The following is a 22,908-nucleotide window of genomic DNA, read 5'->3' as shown; positions in this document are numbered from 1 at the left end:
ACATGAACTCAGACCAAAGGCTCGTTCACAAACTGAGCGTTTGTGTATCCTCCGGCTCCGTAGTCTCACAGGGGAAACTGTATTCCATGAGAATTGACTTGTTTCATTTGGCATTGATGTGAGGTGCATTTACGTAGCCGACCCTCCCAAGGTTTTAAGGAAAACCACCTTTCACAGTCACTTTTTGGAACTTGACTTCTCTGCCCTTTTGTTGTGCGTATATGCAAAGAAACTTCCCACTAAGTCTTACAAGCCAAGGTCTTACCAAAAGGTCAAAGGTCATGAGTGTGGCCTGAAGGTGTATTTAGACACAACTTACTTTCTCTGGCCATTCTTTTCACAGATATCTGCCCCTCCCAAAAAGTCAGAGTCACACTTCAAAGTCCTTCATCCTAAATGTCACTGCGAGCCTATCACTCCTCTTTCATATTTGCCATAAAAACATTCAGACGAGGGTGATGGTTTGGAGGCTCATCAGCTCTCAAGCGCTTAGACACAGCTGTGTACATGAGGAAAAAAATCAAACCAAGGTGTAATTTAGATTTTAACAAGATTAAACTTTATCTAATCCCTTCTGTATTTATTAATTCCACACAGACATTTGAAATGCTTCAAATTGCAGATGCTGGCAGGTTTACCTTTTGTTTAGTTTGGAGGAGTTTGGAATTTCCTGACTGCCCAAAACGTTAGCCCTGTCTCCAAAGCAGCAGCCCTATTTCACCTGTAAAACCCATTATTGAGCTTTTCTGACACTGCACCCTCAGTTTTGTATTGCTGAATGAAGTGCTTTGCCATTTATGCATTACGTATGAAGAGTGCCGTTAGATACATGAGGACGCGGAGATCTGCAGCCCTTCCTGCATGTGCGTGCTTGTCTTGCGTTAGTTGGTTCATTGATTTATGGGTGGGAGGGTGACGGGTCAGTAAGAAGAGGCTGAGACCCTGAGGCCACCGACACTCAGGTTGTAACCCTGCTGCTGCTGCTGCTGCTGCAGGTCCAGTTTCACCTCTGGACTTTCACCTAAACTGGAGTGAACCCTCACTGCCACCGGCTCCCTGCTGTTATAACGATAAGGAAATGGAAAAGGAACAAAACATGCAGTTCCTACATAAATGAAAGGCTTCCTCTGTAATACTGTCCTAAGTTAGCTAAGGGAGTTTGTTAAGGGATGCTTGTAGGATCTACTTAATAACTGGAGATCTGTGGAACATCAATAATGTATTTATATTAAATAAGTCAATTAATTTAAAGCTACATTATATTGTTGGTCCTATAGTGTGACTGTGTGCATAAGCTGCTTGCATCTGCCTGCATGTTTGTCTTTATCTCTACAGAGAAATTCAATATTTAAGGTAAGAGACAGAGGGGAAATGTCACAATAACATTTTCACATCTGCAGATAAAGATGTTTACATTTTGTTTTCATGGACCTGCTCAGGGTTTCCACCCTTGTAAACCTTTAAATCGTGTAAATGAAAGAAATGTTTTCTTTCCATCTGGTGCAGCTAAACACTAATATTAAAATTGCCAGACTGTGAATGTTTTTTGGTTTTTTTGCTGGTTTGGTTCTCTTGAGCAATTTGAAGCACAATTAAAAGTAAAGATTTATGATGTCCTTGTTTGTGGCAGAAAATGTTGAAGTCAAAGCTGCCGTATTTCATTCTTCACCTTTTGTTTATGCATGTGAGGGGGTTTACTATCTGAAAGTACAGCACGTAAAGGGTTGCGTTACCTTGTTGTTTTTGCCATGTTAGCTTTATAAGTGGTAATCTTGTTGTGTGTGTTTGTGCTTTACAAAATGTGGTTGAATTCACTCATTAAAATGTGTAAAAATGTGTAGCATCAGGTGTCTGACTCAAATCCCTCCGCTTTGGGAAACAATAACCTTGCAACAAATTCACAGAAAATGTCAAACTGAAAAATGAAAAATGTTGGACCAACTTAAAAAATACCTCATATTATAACACACAAATGAAATAAGTTTGTTCAACTTAAGATTAAAAAGTTTGAATAAAACAATTATTTAAATTGAATAATTTGTGTGGTATGTTTTGAGGTATTGTTTTTTAAGATGATAGAACATTTTCTTTTGAGATGACATAAATCTTACTGTTTATTGTGTCGACAAGTCTCAGCCAAGCAACTATTTTGCCGGTGCACTGTCACTTTATCCTGGGCCTAGCACCGCCCAAGAAGATTTTGATTGCTTTAGAGAAATACAAACAAACCAGGGTCCTTGATAATGGCTCCAGCCAAACTATTCTCCAATGCTGACACAGCACTGGAGAATAGTCTGGCTTTGTGAGACCGTTCCAGATGTGACTAGGATAATTAAGTCTGAGGTTAAAGGGGACCATCATTAATGAATCCTTATCCCAGTCCGTCTCAAAGTTTCTTTTAGATTTAATAAAACTTTGCTGAATTTTGAGAAGCAACCAAATACTTTGCCCCAGGCAGAGCAAGGGACAAGCAAATATTGATACAATATAAAAAAAAAGGAATTAAGGTCGATAAAACAATAAAAAAAGGATTTTGTCCATTAAGGATAAGGTTGTCGTTCTTATAAGTGCGAGTCAGGAAATTTAGATTGCCCTTTTGCCAATATCCTGTTCCACTCGCTCATGTTTTACAGTCTATCCCACATTTTCTGCAGACACACAATTAATAATCCATAGACATGCAGAAATAAGGGAAATTATGTCAAAAGAGGAAAAACCTCATCTTTAAATGCTCTAAAACAAAGATTCCATCATGTTTGTGGAATGCAGTGGTTCGCAATATGGAAACAGTTTGAATCCAGAAACCAGTGGTTAGAAAAAAATAAATACAAGAAAGAAACCCGTCTAAGAAAGAGGAAAAACTTAGGAGGGGGTAAGGGGAGCCTCTGGAATTACACACCAAAACCCCCTTAGACCCTCACACACACACACACACACACACACACACACACACACACACACACACACACACACACACAGAGAAGCATGCACACAGTCACACACTGAGACAGACACTAACACACACACTACATATACACACTTCTTTCCTTTTCCCAACTGCTCAGCTAACCACGTCGGGTTAAGGGTGGGGTTGGTGGAGGCCCGAGTATAACAGTCCTCCTTCAGTACTGTGCTCACTGTTTCGTTTGAAGTGCTCCGACGTTCTCTGGCATCTTCCAAATTTTCTGAAAGCTTCTCACAGAACTTCACCAGCATGAAGGAAGGTAGATGACCTATGAATTCTTCTCTGTAAATCCTAAATCGAGTTCATTTCACATGTGCACATCCTCAGCTTCTGTATGAATGCCTGTGTGGTGGTGTGGTTTCTGAAGGCACGTGGAGTTCTCTTCACATCGCTGACATATCTCTCCTCCTGGTTGTGCATTTGATTGGACATATGTGCAAAGATCTAAAAGGCAAAAAGCTTGCATAATGTATGTTTCCAAAAATACAGAGGAATAGGCAGGCGCACTGACCAAGGTCTTGGCGGTGTGCCGCTGCATCCGGGCCCTCAGCCAGCTGTTCTCACAGCGCATTCCCTTCACTGGACCCGTCCTAATGGCAGAGGTGTGATGAGAGCAGTCAGACAGTTTTTATTCTGCCACCCGATCCTTCCTCCTGCACATCTCCCATTATACAGCCTACTGGGCTACGCAGCACATTGATCATCCCCTCTTCACTGTCTGGAACTCCTCTCCTTCTCTCCTCTGCTCTCATTTACTCTTGTGTCCTCTCCTCTGTTCTCGTCTTCTCTCAGGCACTCTTTTCTTGAGTCCTCTCATCTCTTCCTCCTCTTATGTCCTATCCTCATGTCCTCTCTTCTCCTCTCACATCCTCTCCTCCAGTCCTCCCCTGATACCGCTCCTCTTCATCTTCCTCTGTCTTCTCTCTCTCAGTGATCTTTGGGACTACTGTGTGGTGATATTTCAGTAAGTGAGCATATGGAAAAGCTGAACAAGTTGGGAAATTCCTACTAATGCCACTTATTGATTTATATTATTATAAATGGAGCCATTGTAGGGGAGAGTGGATTTGTCAGCCTGCCGCTGCCCTTCTCTTGGCTCTAATAATGCTTCACATATCTGGAGAGTCTTGTGTGGCATCTTACACAGATGTTGAATTCCTGCACTGTTGAGTTTGCCTATCTTGGTGGCGGTGGTCTGTTTTTATCATTTCTTTGGGCGCTCTCCTATTACAGAACATACATTAACAAAAATGTTGAATAGCTCAAAGGAAAGAGCAGTGGGGCCTGTAGTCTTTAAAGTTAACTGACTTTGAGAGATATGAAGCTTATTGGGGGCTTTGGACACATGGAAAATAGAAAATGTAAAATCAATTACGAGCTTAAAGCCCTGATGTGATGAGTGGACAGAGATTTGCACAGTGGTACCAGCATATTTTCACTCAAGCCAGCACCACATTCATCCTTCACATAAATGACAGGAAAAAGAGTTTCAGGAAATTGAGTTTTCATTCAAGCACCTTTTACCCACTCCCTCATCTCAGGGGGAAACCAAGACATGCTCCTTGTATGAGTGAGGAGAAAACTCAGTTTCTTTGGATTTGTTGTAACTATGTGCTCACATACACACAAATATATGCGCCTATACCACAAACACACCAATTCTTCAGCACTCAGCAGTCTTGAGCATCAGGGTGGTGTTGTGGTGAAGCCATATGGGGCGCCACAGCTTGAGAGACTTGGTGATTTGACAGGAGGCCCAAAGAACACACACAAACACACGCACGCACACACATGCAGCCTTAATTGACTTGTAAAACTCCACTAAAACGCACTTTTATGGAGCAAATTTTAGACTAGTCTCACAGATTTTGATATCAACTTCTGCCAAGCTCACAATTCTGTCCCCAACACACTGTATTTATGCACAGTCCAAGAACAACTTATACTTTTCAAGATAAAACTGCACCAAAGACTGGCTGAGTGAAATGCGTTAATCGTGTCTATGAAGTAATTTTGGCTTGTGTGGATGAGATTTCAAGAGAATTATTGAGCTGCACAGGGCTGTAGGGGAAGTGGGCAAGGCATTTGTAAACTGACAGCTTAGGCTGTGGTGCTACTTATGTGAGGCCCCGGTGATCTTCATGCTGCTCTTTCGGTCGCTTCGGGCATTCATCCTCAGCCCCAAACTTCACAGGCATGTCTGAGCAAATACAATCGGGGCTATGATGTATGATCGTGTCTGCGGACGCCCCAGCTGAATCAAGTGCTGCCTGGTGGAGATGTTGGCAGGGTCATCCATACTGGTTTCCCTAGCCACTGGAAGAGATGGCTGCAGACACTCCGGCTTTCAGATTCTGTGGAGCTGTAAAGGGGATGTGATTTTTCACAACCAGGCCTAAACCCAGCCAGGTCTCAGTCTCAAGACTCCCTCCCAACCTGCTAAATGCCTCCAGGATGTTTACCAGAGGATGACACAGGGAAAAACATGGCACAGAGCGGTCCCTCTGGGTTAAAGCAGAGGGTCATATCACGCTATTCCATTATTTTATCAGGTGGTATCATGGATACATTGGCTGCAGGTCTGTCGATGTTAACGTAGCCCTCATGACACAATGCTGCTGTAGGCCATGTCATCTTATCTGATTTCTGCATCCCCAGGTCACGCCATCCTTGCTGGGCCTCTCAGAGGGCCTTGACTTAATAAACTCAATACTTATACCCTTTGGGGCCAAATATCTGCAACAGGAGCCCCTAGGACACTGACAAGACACTGACAAGACATTATCCTTGTGTCTTTGATTGTGAATAGGACCACATATATGTTCCATCATGATTGTAACTGGATTGGTTATTTTGTTGTCAAAGAATTAATTTGTGTGCAGTCTGTTGTTATCTACCGGATTATCAGCAGTACTGTTATGTCAGTCCTATTTTAACTTCATCCCTGCAAAGGAATTTACATAAAAAAGGAAAGCACTCCCTTCACAGCCAACTGTACTAAATGGCCTCTAAGTCATCCTTCCTTGAAGGAGCTGTTTAGAAAAATATAACATGCTTTCTTTCACTTTGAGACCTCTCACTTGTATTTGGTTATGTAAGAAACAGCCATTTATGTAATCGATGCAATAAAGCAGCCGAAAAAGGGAAAGCCCTCAGGGCTGATAGAGAGTTCCTTCAGGAATTTAACACGGAAACTAAATCATGTGATCTTAAGATGACCCTGACAACAAAATATCCTGATTTAAGTGGACAGTGATGTGGTGGTGACATTTACAACATATTTTCATCTTTGCACATTTGACCAGCCCCCAACAGGTTTGAAAAAGTGTGGCAGAAGAGCAATGCATATGTAGGAGTGTTTGATGATGGACACTTAGTCATCATCTCAAGAGGGAGATGCCTGATGCAATTAAGGCTCATATGTTACATTTAATAAAAACAGCTACAACTGTCTGAAATGTGCCTTGCTGAAGGAAAGGTGGATTTTAGCCAGATTTTGAGCCCAGAGCTTTGGCAACAGGCAGGGCAAAGGTGGGGTGGACGTTTGGTTACCAAGCTTAGAAATTTTATTTTGGTGCTAACTCTAAGTTTCATCTGGTCTGACCTGAAAAGAAGCAGAATAGGTGGAGGGCCAAAGTAAACAGGGAACTGAGAGGTGGCGTCTGGGATGCCCGAGGAAAGGCAACAAACGTCAGTGTGCCAGTAGTTCTCACTGTCTAATGGCTGACTGAATAATCCCTGATATTCCTCCATGATCTAAACCTGCAGCGCTGTGTAGCAATGTAGCAATAGAACACTGTGGCATTGTGTCCCTGCTCTTAAGGAGTCTGTGATTCATTTACTGGCAGCATGCTCTGGATCCATGCACTGTATTTTTCTCATCGTCAGTAACTGTAGTGGGCTCCATCATTTCAAAACTTCGGGGAAAACTAATGTTTTCAAAACTAATTTTGACAGGGAATCTACAGTTGCAAAGCAGGAACACTCTCCCAACACTCAGATGAAACCAAATTCATTTCTTTAATGTGAATTGTTCTTTAGAAATTGAAATTAGTAGTTTCTCTAAGACTTTGAGTTTGGCCGTATTTTGAAATTCCTATTGATTACGCTGATTCTTTGTCCTCTGTGTAATGATGCAATAGTGCTCCCTGCTGGCAGAAACTAGGATTATAGTAATGGTACCTCATCTTTCATACTAAAGAGGTGCTTCAGTTATTTTCAATGAACCTTTTAACCTAATTATGTAAAAAATTGCCTTTTGACACATTTTTGACTAAATAAAGGTGTTTTTTTAACTGAAATATACATTATACTTTCATGAGAGTGTTTGATGCTTTGTTTGCATGTCGGATTAGTATTGCCAGATTATTTTCTCATTTGAAACTTGTCATCTGATCATCTCTACTCTTTTTTCTTTCCAGGTTTGCCTTGCTCCTGTGCCAGATCTGTGGTACACAATGAGGGTGCAGAGATGAGCCTGCAGCAAGCGGTCCTGTCCCTGCAGTTCCTGCCCCTGGACATTTACTGATTCATACAACCCAGAGGACGATGCTCCCTTCTCCCAGATAGCACTTCTGAGGACCAGGCCTTCACAGCACGCACAGTGCACCATGGCAGGAGAGACTCAGCGAATTCACGCTGTCAAAGAGCTGGAAGCTGAGTCCAAACTGCAGGATGAGGGGACGGCACTGGAACAGCAGAGAGACAAAACCACAAAGGAGTCTTCAGAGCACTTTTCAAGCACCAGCACTGAGGCCAGAGCCAGCAGCAGAGGGGCTAAAGTTGAAAAACTAGAGAAGGAAAGGGACTGTCCTCAGCAGCGAGAGGCTGTCATACGGCCACAACAAGCAGGGAAGATTGACTTCAGGTCACTGCAGAACAGATCCAAATTTGCCACTGACAGGACTTGGTCAAGTGGTAAAGGCAGCCCCCAGTCCCCGAGCGGAAAGGGCCGCAGCCGAGAGAAGGGGAAGCGGTCGGGGAAGGCAGAGCGTGGCAACCCGCAACAGCTGTACAGACTAAGCATTACAAATCCTCGCTCCAACAACCCCATCGGCATTGCCTACCCACAGCAGAAGGTTGCGCCACCCAAGAAGTTAGAGAACAGTCGTGGCCCGCTCATGGGCAGCTACAGATTCCACGTCCCCAGTATACCAGAGAGAGAGGCCGAACTACAACAAGAAGAGCTCAACTACAGCCGCTGTTTCCAGGAGGCCTCCTCTAACCTCACCTCCCCAAGCTATACCTCACAGGCACTGGTCTCCTCAAATGCAACATCCTCCCACCCACACCCACCTCTGTCACAGCAGCAGCAGCAGCAGTCTGCGTCGATGGAGAACAGCAGTACACAGCCTGGCAGTCAGCTAATGCTGGCAGACTTTCATCTGAGTGGCTCTAATGCATGGCAGTCCCCTGAAAGAACTTTTAATGGTGCTACCTATGGGGTTTCGTCACAAAAATCCACTGCCCTTTCTGAAGCCAATAAAGCAAATGCCTTTGTGCCGGGTCCTTTTCAATATGGATATAATTTCTTGGAAGAATCGACCTCTGACTCTTTTTCCTGTGACCAGAACTCTCAAACACAAGACTTTACAGACTCCTCCATAGGTTCAGTTCACGTGACCCACAACTCATTTTCCTTTACAGCTGGAGAAGGACAAAACATTGCTCCAAACAGCGCTCAGTTCAGTAATGAGCAGCAGTCAGAGGACGGAAGCTCTTATTCTCACTCCCCACAGTCACAGTATATTCAAGGGGTAGCATCCTCCACCCAGTGTCCGAGGAATATGAGTGAGGACTCAGCCAGCAGTGACAGCTCTGGCTCCAGCTCGCAGCAGACAGAGCAGGGGAAGACTTCGTTGCCTGAGAGCACAGACACTAACGGACAGGCAGACAGTAGGGATGCAACAATAACCTCGGGGAATAAGAGGAGCTGCCACCCCAAAGACACAGCTGCCAACCAGAGAACATTCATACAAGGAACTGTGCACCATGCAAGAAATATTTCACAACAAGGCCCGGGCTCCCACATGCAGTTTTCCAGCAAAACATTTAACAGCCCCCCGGTCAATAACATTCACACAGGCTCAATGACCTTTGATAAAAACGTTAATAATAAGGTTATTAATAGGATACCACACTCCTGGGAAGGTCCTAGCAAGACATATTCACCAGCTGATCAAAACTCAATTCAGTTTTCTGACATGAACGATAAATTTCAGTTCCAGGAACAGCCAGCTCTTGATCAAAGGCCAAATTCATCTAAGACTAGCAGAATGCCCTGGCAGCAGATACGGCCCACCATGCCGAACCAAAAAAGAGTTGAGTTAACTCGGCAAATAAGCAATCAAAAATTGGCCTACATTGTTCCCCCCTCTGACTGGCAGGATGACAGTAAATCACATAAACACAGCTCCCTGAAAAACCCAGGCTCTTTTCAGAACAGCAGGACCAGCGATGGGTTTTCAAACCAGAGACAGGAGATTGTGAAACATAACACAGTCTCAACTTTCAAAGTAGAGATGAGCCACGCACAAGTATGCGAGTCAAAAAATAAGGCTGTATACTTTGGACTCAACCAGTCTCTTCCAGTGGCCTCAAGGAACTACAGCTACCCACCATTACAGGTCCCGCCTATGGGACACATGATGGTGTCGCCTTATGAATCCCCTTTGCCCTCCCCAGTTCACAACCACGCATCTAGTAGTACCTGCTCCTCCCTCTCCCCAGCATCCACCAGCCCTGTAAACATCAGCTCAGAGGACAGTCAGATGTCAAAGTCAGCACCGCCGCACACATTTTACCACCAGCCCCAAACAAAAACTCAGATACAGTCAGATCACCTGAGCTCTCACAACCACCAGTTTCATTCTGATGCGTCGCGAAACCTTACGTACGCCCCAGACCAAGCCAAAGATGACATGATGAGCTACATGCAAAACAGCACACACCAAAAGCAGGCTATGGATGGAAACAAAGGTTACATGGACAGTTTTGGGGTGGAGCATCACCAGCCTCCTCCGCCGTATTCCGCTCATCAGCTGTTAGCCACTTCATTAGCCACAGCGAATCTCGACCAGCTAGACGTGCTTCTCACTTGCAAGCAGTGCGATCAAAATTTCAATAATCTGGCTTCGTTTTTCGGCCATAAGCAATACTGTGCTCAACACATGTTTGCACAAAATGACCTCAAAGACATATCAAAGATGGAGGAGAGCAGGAAGTTTCATGCAGAACCGGCCAAAGCAGTGCCGTCCGTGTCAAACATTTCAATGACCAGGTGCCCGTCTGACCTTCACCTTTCCCTGTTGGGCCTCAATAAAAATGGAGAGCTGATGTCTGACAGTGAAACCAAAGGAGACAGTAAAGATGATCCCATGAAACTGAACTTGTTCTCTGGCCCAAGCAACATCCCTGTCCCTCTCCCTGAGTTGGAAATGGAGGACGCCAAATTAGACAGCCTAATAACAGAGGCCTTGAATGGACTGGCCTATCAGTCAGAAAATGCAGAGATAGACAGCAGCTTCATCGATGCATTCGCTGATGACGAGCTCACCACCGTCAAAGCTACGTCGAACAAACAATGTCTGAAAACCAAAGAGTCCCTGATCATTGAGAGCAAAAATAAACAAGCAACAGATGATGACAGGCCTTTCACACAGGGAAAGTGTTTCTACGACTCTGATGTTGAGAGCCCCGAGACAGGTAAACAGTACACAGAGAACAAACTTGAGAAAATATCTCTGAATTTGGAACAAGATGAGAAGATTAACTTAAAAAAAGAAGCTTCTCATAAAAATTCAAGAATCGTTTCGAGGGAGAAGACGAGGGAACAAGACAGCAAAGTGAAAGAGGCGAGAAAGCTGTGCAAGAGAGAGGATGAAAACGCAAGTGCACAGAGACTCCTCTTATCCAGCAAGTTGTCTGAACGGTGTGGTGGTAAAAGCATTCAGGACGGCTCTGCACTTCGAGGGTCAACGCCCTCACTGGTCTCCACATCTCCAACCTTAAGAGCTGCAATGAAAGAGAGCAAGAGGAAAAGCTCTGGAGGTGGCACCTGGAGCAAAGAACTTATCCACAAAATAGTTCAGCAGAAAAATAAGCTCCATAAGCTTCATGTTAAAGGCACCAAAAACCTTCAGTTCTCATTGGTGATGGAGAGACTGACTCCCACTGTACAGAACCCTGCGTTTGGAGAATATGATTATGTCTCAGACTCAGAGGATGAATGTGAGCCTGTGAAGATAGCCAGCCAAGGCCGGCTAAATCAAAGCAGCCGCTGTAAATACACGTACACCAAAGAGTGCAAATGGCGAGCACGGAGTGAGAGGGACCAGGCTGCATGGAGACACGAGTCAAAGGAGTGTTTTGAGGTGAAGAAAAGCGAGGAAGTTTCTCTCTCGCCTGAGAAACACAGTTCTCACCAGAGGCTTCGGAGAAGGGGAAGCAGGTCATCGACAAGCAGTGAACTCAGCACATCTGTGAGTGTTTCAAGTGAAAGCATCAACAGCCCCAAAAGCACAGATCGCACTGACTCAGACTGTGAGAAGAAGACGGACATGAAAAAGAAAGAGTTTTCCTACGAAAGGTCCTCCCCGCAGAAGTTATGTAAAGAGTCCAGCACACTAGCACTGACGTTCACTAAATCCGTCAGGAAGTATAACGCTGACAAAGTGGCTCTTTCTGAAAAAAGAGACAGTCCACCAGATTCAAAGAAGCATCACTCGAACATGGACGATGCCAATCTGGTGTCATCCTCGCAAAAAGCAAAAGACACAATGAGAAACTATGAAAAAAGCAAAAGCTCTCATACAAAATCAAAAGAAAAGCTTGTGTCTCACAAAAAAGAAACCAGCACAGCAGTCAGCCCAGACAGAGACACTCTGCACAGAGCCGACAGTATGAGCCCCAAAGAAGAAGCAACGCAGAGTACGGATAACAAGCAACTCCAGCTTGATTCTCACTCTCCCATCATCAACAAAGACACAGATTTCAATCATGACACATACACACAGGGCAAAGGTGAAGAGGGGCCTAAAACCACACAGCCAGAGCTATCGGACTGTACCACGTTTGAAAAACAGAGTGACCCTGTCTGCACGGTGAAAGAGGCAATCACTTTAAGCAACGACCTAGACACACACAAGCCTGCGTCTCTTTGCACGTCTCTAATGGATGAGGTGTGTCTGTCTCCTGCCGAAAGCCAGGCCCCGTTGATACAGAAAGATACGCTCCATCTCATGCCCTATCCTCTGGATCAGGAACAGGGGCTCATGAAATCCCCACTTTCATTTGACACTTCGTCGATGTTCGGGGACCTCGCAGGCTTCGACAGCGGCCTCTACTCAGACATGCCCATTCAGAAAGAGGGTTTCCATTCAATAGAGAGCACCTCTGATAAAAAGGAAGAATTTGTGTCATCCTTCTCTCCCTTTCTGGAACAAAGAGACTGGAACCTTATAGTTAGCCCGGTGCTACCAGATGAGATATCTCAGTACAAAGACAACTCTGAGAAATCGAATGAAAAGAAACCAGATTACAATCACGTCCCTTTGTCTCTGCCAGAAAAAATTATCGACTACAGCACAAATCTCAACAGCTGCGCATCAGAGGATGAGCTAGAGATAAAGAGAATAGTGAACGAGCTCGAAAACCAGCTGCAGACAACCAGGTTGGAAAGTCCACCATTGCTCGCTCAGGATGTCCCCAAGCAGCTGCAAATGAGCAAATTTTCACCTTTACGGCTGAGTGATGAGTCGGAGAGTGACGCCACTGGTCTGGATATGAGGTGCACTGTGCAAACGATGGATGAACCAGTGACCAGAATGCCCTCGGAGCCTTTCACCGAACAAGGACTCCAGTGGTCCAGTCCATTCCAGTTTGAACTGATGGGTGGACACCACAGCCCCCATACTCCAACTAACAATGAACCAAGGGCACATTTTACTGAAAAAGACAATGATGCACAGATTGTGATTGCCACAGCCTCACATATTGAAAACTCACAGCTCCACCATGATGGGAAATCAGAGGAGAGAAGTGCAGAAAAACAGGCTCCTTTAGAAACAAAAGAAGATATTTTAGAACAGAAGAGATACACGGAAAACCTTATGAAAAGCCTGGAGGTGATTTCCGACTCTATATTCAAAAAAGAACCTATTATATCAGAACACAAGGAGCTGAATGTCACCTCTCTCACCAGTCAACAGCATGAAGAAATTAAATGTCAGACAGCTGATGCAGTTGAGAGAGAAGATCACAGCGAAAAGAAAGCAATTACCAAGAAGAAGAATATATTATCACCTCCAAATATCAATGAGCGGGAGGATGATATTGAATTCATTCTGAGTGAGTCACGGTCGCCTCTCTCTGCCAGTACTGACCCCACCGTTGATGGAAACCAGCCAATCTCATCACAGCCAAGTGCACCCTCAGAAAGCAATGATGGTGAGGGTGAGACTAAAGTCACATCAGTGGAGGATGTCGCTGAGAATAGGAATCTGATTGAGTCTGCTCACTGCTCGAGTGTGGTGACACGCAGCCCTCGCGAGGACTCCTGTGGGAACAGCAGTGCAGAAAAAAACATGAATCACTTATCTAGAAACAAAAGTGATGCCCTAGAACATTTGACTACAGTTGGCTATGAGGCAGCAGAGGCAGTGAAGGGAATCATTGGTCAAACTGGCAGCCATCCTTCATCGCCAGCTTTACCTGACACCGTGACAGTTCTGCAAGAATCATCCTCTATTTTTAACCATGGAGAATTTAGTTCATCACATGCTGGTGAATTAAAAGTGGAGCGTTCAGATGATTCAGTTGATTCAGTTGAAGCAGCAAGAAGAGATAATTTGATCAGACTTCCTTCTTCAAAATTGTGTAGCCCTGCGAAGATTTGTGGTGGAAGTCCAGCAGCTGATTTGTCAGTGGAGATCGTCACCACAGAACAGCCCTGCAGTCCGATAGTAGAGGACGCCAACACAGGGAGTTCCACTCACTGCTCGCCCTTTCAGGACTCTCAGTCTTTAGAGGGACAACACAATCTGTTGATTCTCTCACAGGCTGACGACCTCATCGACAGTGTTTCCTGCAAAGCTGCTCCGTTTCATGACTCTCTGAAAGCCGAAGAAGCTCTTACCTTTGACACCTTCCAGAAACAAGAAGAGATTTTACATGTGCAAGACATTAAAGAGCATCTTCCTATTCATTTCATGGCAAGTCACCAAAACTCACCGTGCAGAGAGGATGGTGAGGACAGTCACTGCCTTTTTCTGAACGCTGCCCCATCAACCAGTCCTCTCTTATCACCCTCTATTCAAACACCCGAACAGAAACTGCAGCTAGAGGAAGATTCATGTCAGCCACAAATCAAATGCAATAATAGGACTGTTGAAAAAGACTCAAGTCCAAATAGGAAATCCCCCTCAAAAAAAGAGGATAACCAAATTGTCAGAGAGGGTCTAAACCACAAAGAACAACTGAACACAACAGCTGAGATGGAGTTTTCTTTGATAAGTCCACCTCACCTGGATCTGGGAATCACAGAGTGTAAAATCTCCAGTTCTGAAACCACCAGTTCCACCAGCACAGCAGAACCAGCAGAGGTGGAGAGGGAGCAAGATCCAATGTACGAGTTCAAGCTCAGCTCCCTCAACTACACCAGCATCTCAGATGAGCCTCCACACCTGAACCAGTACGACTACACACCAATTTCACCTGCCGGCAAACCTAAGGACAGCACCGACATGAAGCAGGGAGATGACTGTGAACCGTGTGACCTGAGCGTTAACCCTGCACTGATTTTCAACAAAACTGAAACAGACATGAAACTGAACCCAGGCACCACATCTGAAATAAATGTATCAGATAAACCGCTGGTCCTTCAGCAACATATCAAATTCACATGTTTTTCAATGGGTCTCCCAGCTGAAACCAACAGCGCAAATTCCTCAGCTGGCAATTTAAAAAAGGACTTGGTGATTCGCCATGATCCAGCTGAACCTATTGAGCAACTGCATATCCTCGCTGACGTGCTGCGAGAGGCTGAGTCAGTTAATTTAGACTCTCACAAGGCTTCTGCTGAGGACAGTGCACTCCTCAGAAAAGTCATTTCAGATGGGCCGCCCACTCCTAAGCCACTCATCATCTGTGAAAACGAAGAAATGCCTCTCCCGCCAGACCCAGCAGAGAAGCAACCCACAATAGAGACTGGCCGGTGTTCAATAATGCACAAAGTACACAAAGAAAAGACACAGAAAAAGACACAGAGCGACGCTCAACAGGGGAAAGTGCTCTGTGAAATCTGCTTCATGTGTTTCAGGACAGTGCCAGGGTTAAAGAGACATAAGGCCATGAAACATTTGGTCAGAGCTGAAAAACACATCGGCCCGCAGAAAACATTAAACCATCAGGGGACTGTGCTTCTTTATGAATCGTCACAAACAACAGAGAAAGAACATAAAGATGATTCACAGACCTGTTACCCGGCAAAAATAGATGGGCTGTCTGAGACAAATAACACTCTCATATCTAAAGCATCAGAGACTGAGTCAGCCCGGGAGGAAATGGAAACCGAGACAAGTGCAGTGGATGAAATAGGCCATCAAAACGCTCTGCTGCCAACAAGAGCAAAGAAGAACAACAAAGCCAGAAAGAACAAAAACAGCGATCCAAACATTAAGCCCGACCCTTTCTCTGATGAGATTCTGAATATATTAAAAACAGACATACTTCAAGCAATAACTCCTGAATTCAAAAGTGCTGCACTACAAGGGCACCGCAAATCTCCCGAGGAGCAGGTGAAAATCAATGACAGAACAGTTAGTGGAACAGAGGAATTCCCCGTCACCTCAGGCTCTGGCTTTGACAACGCACCCCCACCACCAACAAAAGACACAAATGCACTTACTGAAACTGCAGAGCTAAATCCAGTCACTCATACAGTGGAAATGAAATGTACAAGTGTTACAGAGGTGGCAGATGGGGAAGTATGTGCAGATATTAATGAGGAAAGTGCTATTAAAGCAGATGAGGAAATAATTAGACAATGTGACGAGTCCAGAGAGACTCTCTGTCCCTTGGAGGAGGTGTGTGACCAGAGAGGATCAGACGAGAGCCTCGCCCAGGAGATTCTTAGGAAAGTTGCAGTCGAGATCAAATGTGAGAAAAACAGTGTCCCTTCAGCCGAGTTACATCCTCTCTCCTGTTTGAATTCGTCCCCCCTCAGTCCCCCTGGCTTAAGCTCCGATCTAAAGGCCCTACTCGACGACGACACCACATTCTCGCAGCTATTCCCCAGAGATGAGGAGGCCAAAAGGAAAAAGTGCCAGAGGGTGTACAGCAAAAAAAACAAAAGACAGAAGCTCCTGCCAGACTCAGATGGGACTCAGGATTATCCTCCTTCAGAAACCTTTGTGCAAAGTAAAGATCAGCTTGTGGAAAACCAGGCAGAGCAGATATTCACTGAGGATCAAACAAACCAATGTGAATATGAGACGATATCTATCGATGATGCCATCATGTTGAATATGTGCCACAACAGCACACTGAAAGCTGATGACGTTAAACAAAGTGATCACAAGGATGTACCTGAGAACATCAAAGGGCCCAGCAACAATCTCTTGAATCCACTTGAGAGCACCATTGATAAAACCTCAATAGAATGGAGTGGATCCACTGACTTCAGCGTGAACCCTGACTCCAGCACCTGTAAACCAGAGGCTCCACAAGCACCTTGCCCGGCGCCCTTTCCTGCTGCCTCATATCCTGTGGAGCCATGTGTCACAGAGAACATCCAACCCTTCCACAGTATCGACATCCAGAGCATCAACACCACATTTCAACTTCCTGAAGTTCAATTCTTTGACTCTAACAATGATATGTCAGTGTCTCCAAATATTGCAAATGTGGGTGTGGAGAGTAGAGATGATGAAAAGTGCAAGAAAGTGACAGAGCGGCGAGGCCGGAAGCGGCAAGATGGCGGAATAAAAGTTAAAGATAAGCAGTACAAGTGTAAAGTGTGCTTCACTTGGTTCCTCACCCTGGGCGAGCTTAACTTTCACAAGTTATCCCACAACCCCTCTCCACCTCCAACATGCTACATGTGTGTTCAGCGCAAGTTCAGCTCCCGCGAGCAACTGAGAGACCATCTGAGGGAGAAACACGCCAAGAACAAGACAGGTATCTGGACCTGCGGAATGTGCTTGAAGGAAATATCAGATGTGTGGATGTACAATGAACATTTGCGGGAACATGCCACCCAGTTTGCCCGGAGGGGTCAGACTCAAGGTTCCATATTAGACATTCCAGGCTGCTTCATGCAGGAGACAGCCGTGAAGAACTTTATCACCTCGATCATGCAGCACCGCCCGAGCAAAGCCATGAGAGATTCCAGCAAAGTCAGTAAAGAGCAGGAGAAAGCTGCTGCTGCAGACCGCGCTGTGGGAGATAGGAAAACCTCACAAGGAGCTGAGCCAAAAGTTCACAAAACTAAAAGCAGCAGCGGAGTGGGCGGAAAGCAAAGCACATTAACCCCTCTGGAGGTCCTCCACAACACAGAGACATCTAAAAGTGTGGAGATGCATCCCAACTGCAAAGACCCTTCAAGAGACTGCCACCACTGCGGGAAACAGTTCCCCAAGCCTTTCAAACTCCAGAGACACTTAGTGGTTCACAACTTGGAAAAGATTTTCCTGTGTCATAAATGTCCCGTCACCTATCAGGAGGCGCAGTCGCTTAAAGAGCACCTGAAGAGAGCGCACGAGGAGGTGGACGAGCTCGATTCAAAACACACCACCCTCTACACCTGCGAGCTCTGTGCTGATGTCATGCATGTGATTAAAAAGTCCTTCATCTGCAGCACCTGCAACTACACCTTCTCTAAAAAGGAGCAGTTTGATCGTCACATGGAAAAGCACCTGTCTGGGGGGAACAAAATTTTCAAATTCCGTGGTGTTCTCAGACCTGTCAAAGCATCCGCATCCAGAGAAGATGAATGTGATTCGTCTGCAAGTAAGAAGAGACGAATTCTCTCTGACAGTCTGCAAGAAAGTAGCTCAGACAGCGGAATTGCCAGTTTGAGCTCAGTGCACTTAAATCAAAACTCTGAGACGCAGTCCTCAAAACCCTTCACAGCCGACGACTCCACACAGACCATCGCCAACGAATACCACAGCGACACGAGCAACGCCAACGTGAAGACCGAGGATATGGCCGAGGACTACTCCGAGCTGCTCGTGGAGCTGGAGAAGTGTATTCACATGGGCTCGTCAAAGTCTGCCACTCCCAAGAAAGAGGAGATTGAACCAACTCCCTCACCTAATCCTGATAAAGAGGGCAATGGAAAATCAATTACTGAGCCATGTGATGTGAAAGAGGAAAATGAGTCAGTCTGCATCAGAGCGGAGACGACCTCATGGTCAGCATCTAAAGAGAGCAGCGGTGTGGGGGAGGAGATCATTAAAGGGAAGGAAAGCTCAGCTGAAGGTGACACAGCCCAGTTGGAGGAAAAGAACGATTTGCTTCCACCTAGTGAGGAGTCTCCTGTTATCTTAAGAGAAAATCAAATCATTTCAAAGACACAAGCAAAGCATGAATTAGCTGTTGACGTGACGGACCAGCAGAGGGACGATGAGCGGTGGCAGCAGACGTCAAAAACTTCCAATAATGACAGCAGACAGCAAACTTTGTCTCATGGTGCGGAGCAAGAAGGCAGCTGTCAGACGAAAGACAAAGCTGCCAAAACCATCGACAGCACTAAAAACAGCAGCACGAAGGCTCCAGAATCAACACCTGTCCTCCACTCCAAGGTCTCCCTCAACACCTCCGTCTCAAATGAGGATAAAGAATCTCTGAGACCACAGAAGAAGCGGAAGGACATGAAATCCCCCCACAGCCTGCAGAGGGTTTCCTCCCCGGCCACACAAGAGAACTTTGGTGTCGACTCTAGGCCCAAAAAGAAATTCCGCCCCAGCAAGTGCTCGAATCCCTCCCTGCAACGAAAGACAGACGGACCCAGTGACTACCCTGTGCTTTCCTCAATGCGGGACGACGCTGTGAGCAACAAAATAGTTTCCAAGTGCAAGAGTGCAAACTTGGGTTTGCAGTCCAAAAGAAGTTTGCTTGATAGCTGCACGCCAAAGAAAGCTGACATTGTGAACCTGAACCCTCTTAATGGGGATTATAAAACCAAAAAGGGACCTTTGGGGCGGTCTTCGCATCCCCCTATTTCTAAAGTGTCTTCAGTTCCCATGAACAATTCTCTGAACAAATCTAGGCCAAAGATGGGGGTGAGGTCGATGGAGAGCCATTCCTACCGGACAGCAGAGTCCCAGAACCACCTCTTAAGCCAGCTGTTTGGCCAAAAACTCACTAGCTTTAAGATTCCTTTAAGGAAGGACACGTCAGAATCTATGAACTGAGTGGGGTTTGAGGGATCTGTGAATAAGAGACTGTAAATGTTTAAGACAAATGATTAATGGTGAATGAGATTGCACAGCTATTTTCTGTGAAATGCTATCTTTAAATACTTACATAGTCACTTTATGTCTTCTTTGTACATTGTTATTATGCAAATGTGAGGACGAATGGCAAATATGAATTTTGGGTCAAAAATGAATATGCTATTTGGGAAAATCAATGAACTTCTTTCCCTATGTTGGATATTATCCTTTTCAGAGATTATATTTCATTTACCTAAAGAAAAGAAAAAAAGAATACTTGAAAATACAGTAAAATATGTTCCTCTAAGAAATGCATGTTCATTTTGCATTCATTACATGATTTTTATCAGTTTAAGTCTTTTTTGCAAATGACGTCATAACTGACCTGGACTATTGTCTGTGCACCTTTCGTAAATGCTTACAACATATTCCTTTTGTATTATTTTTTTAACTTTACTGTACTGCATCGACATTGATCATTTTAGCCTTTTTGTATAAACATTACCTGGTGCTACGTTGTGTTTGTATTTGTAATGTGAACGCCAATGTCCTCTGAAGAGAACGTGAGATCTGTAGCAGTTACAGTACATTCATCCAAATGATTTTACTGGTTCCCTAATGTTTATTAAAGATACTGTGTAAACCATCCAATACTTCAAATGTAGACTGTTAAGACACAAAACATGGAAAGCTTCCGATAGCTTCCTAAAGCTCCTTGGATAAACTCAGGTGCATTCAAGGATGTCACAGTCCCAAGACCTGTATTCAGAGTTCTTCCCATGCACTGATAATACCACACACCAACCACAAACTCAGTCATGTGTGTCTGCAACTCCTCAGACAACTGTTTGATTATGAATAGTATTTACTAGGACAACAAAGGTGCTTTATCTTGTTTATACTGTATGTATCTTACATTGTACAATACTGTAGGTAGAGGATTGTTTGGTGTAATGCTTCATGTCAAAGTTTTATTTTAATAATGTGCAAAAGAGATTCAGAAAAGAAAGGGAAATGCAGTGCCTCTTGCAAGTTGTAAAGTGGTTCACTAAGTGCATCTTTTATAGTTGGTTATTAAAGATCTGTATTGGTCTCTCCTTGCTCTTTTCTTCCTTATTTTGTTCATGACATGTTTTGCAAATGTTCCCAGTTCCATCCCCGTGGACTGCAGCTGTCATCGCCTGCATCAAACACTGGAAGCAGTGGAAGCTGCTTGTGCCTAGAGGCAAAAACAGGTGCACGCACAACAAAGTCTGACTTCATTTTTCCGTCTTCAGATCGGCATAAATGCATCTTTACTACAGAGGAACATCCAACAGAAGACAGTTACATTTATCCAGCCATATGTTCTAGTCATCACAAACACAGTCGAGCAGGTGGCAGGGAGCTCTCACTTCTGTCGCGTTGAATTCTCCCCACGTGTAAAATGGCTTCTATTCCTACGTGAACACTTTTCATCATCACATAGGAATAAAAAGCCATAGCGCACATGTAGAAATGCACAGGGCACAGATGAGAAGTGTTCTCACATCATCCACGGAATAACATGAGACCTGCAAAAAGGGGGGCAGCAAGAAAAGAGGGGAGAAAGAAAGCAGGTTATTTTTTTGTCAAGGAATGAAGCTTCATCTACTGCACAATGGAATAAAATAGACTATATTAATCTTGGCGGTGAAGCGTGGAGGTACTTAAATTGAGATATGTACAAAAATACATGAAATACAAACGGATTTAAACTTCTCAGTCAGTGTTGATTATGAAGATCTTCTTACAAGTGGAAATATTGTGACTTCAAATATTGAATTGCACACAACTGCTGTATAACTGAATATCTCTACACACATGTTTCATGAGCGGCTCACAGTCTTCATAACCTATCGTGATGTGATTTAACTACATTATAAGGCCTCATAAGTACGTCCAGAACGTGTCACAAGCTTGTGTTCACATAATAAACAACCATGGAACCACGTGTTGATTCTAACACCGTCCTCCAGAGACCGCAGCAGACATCCAGTGGAGCTGTGGAGAACCACAGTGCAGTTGTTGAAATAACTTGTCTAATTAATTTAGTGGGATTATTGGTTTGGCAGCTCCCGCTGAGACAATATTTTTTGATGACAGCTGAAAAATACTGCCGCTGGATCACGGACCAGCTCCGCTCACTCGCTGTAGCAGAGTTTCACCAGCAGCAGAGTTCAGATTCATGTTGACCCATGTTACAGGACAGTAAACATCATGAGCAGCATGTTAATGGTTTAAATTAACTCTCACTGCACTGGACACACAGGAATTACCTTGATTTAAGACTTTTATAAAGTTTTTTTAATGAATTGGCTGAAGCCTCTAGGACTCTGAATAACTGTGATACTCATGTGTTAAAACTTTTGAAATATATGAGCTTTACATACAGAAATCTTTTCAGCACCATTGTACCATATCATTTTTTCATGTACCTAAATTGAATACTCACCACACAGTTTTTTTGTGAAATATAATATCAAATCAAACTGAATCATAAATCCAATATTAATTCACATGCATATCATAATATGTTGTATGTTTGTGCATGTATACACATAATTTCACTTGCAGATAATGTGTAAATAAGCCTTTCTCCTCAGTTTAATGAAAGGCCTTGTCGAGTATGTATGACTACTGTGTTTTTGTTCTCATCTATCATATAAATCAGAGTAATACTAGTTGACATTTTCATCTGCATCCATCGATAGCTGCCATTGTCTTGAGGAAACGTGAATCTTAGTGTCTAACGGAACATTAGATGGAAAAATGCAATGAAGCAAATTCATTGGAGAGGTCAATCATTTAAGGTTACAACATTAAAAAAGTAAACACATCACTCTGCTCTTATTATGTGTTTGAAACTTCTGTATCATTCAGAGAAGATAGCGACTTACTTGCAATAATGCTAATTTATTTTGAGTTAAATATTAAATTAAAAAGAAGACGCACAGTTCATTCTACAATCTGAGATTTTATTCATTACGCTGCAGGAATCTTTGCCAGTCAGAGAGTCATTGATGTGGCTGATGCCTCAAGGCTGAGTGATGACTTCAGTGATGTCTGAGCCGGCGAGACGTGTGAAGGAAATGATTAATGTTTCACACTGAACTATTTCAACAGAAGCCAAATATCAGTCACATGATCTCTCTAGGTTATGTTTTCATGCGTTTGCTGGTTAGCAGGGTCACGCAAAAAAAAATTTCACTTTCATTTCCATGAAAATTTGTGGAGGGGTTGTGCTTTTGATTTTGGCGTCGATCCAGATTTTTTTCTTACTTTCGTTTTGTTTTTTCAATGTTTTCATTGATTTCTCAGGAAATCGTTCATTGATCTTGATGAATATTTAAATGACTGGTATCTATCAATGTGTGCAATCTGGTGCAGCTTGACTGAACTGAAGGGGACTGTTGGGCCTTGGAGGAGGTATGTGTTCTACTGAGTGCAGTTCTAGTTACATATAAGTTGATTTGTCTATTTTTCTTC

General features: G+C 44.1%; 1 protein-coding gene across 4 annotated transcripts in view; it reads left to right on the top strand.

Annotated features, from left to right (window-relative positions):
* Positions 1–20,498, top strand: part of LOC109624519 (zinc finger protein 469) — a 181,391-nt gene extending 160,893 nt beyond the window's left edge. For all 4 annotated transcript variants that reach the window (XM_069528426.1, XM_020079257.2, XM_020079258.2 and 1 more), the window contains one exon: positions 7,387–20,498. In XM_069528426.1, coding sequence (XP_069384527.1) covers positions 7,576–19,380 — 11,805 coding nt within the window. In that variant the 5' untranslated portion in view covers positions 7,387–7,575 and the 3' untranslated portion in view covers positions 19,381–20,498. The remainder of the gene's footprint in view (positions 1–7,386) is intronic.
* The last annotated feature ends 2,410 nt before the right edge of the window (positions 20,499–22,908 follow it).

The sequence above is a fragment of the Paralichthys olivaceus genome, chromosome 7 (assembly GCF_024713975.1).
Source record: "Paralichthys olivaceus isolate ysfri-2021 chromosome 7, ASM2471397v2, whole genome shotgun sequence".
NCBI classification, from domain to species: domain Eukaryota; kingdom Metazoa; phylum Chordata; class Actinopteri; order Pleuronectiformes; family Paralichthyidae; genus Paralichthys; species Paralichthys olivaceus.
Note: the sequence above shows the minus strand (reverse complement) of the source record. Positions and strands in the feature narration are given on the sequence as shown.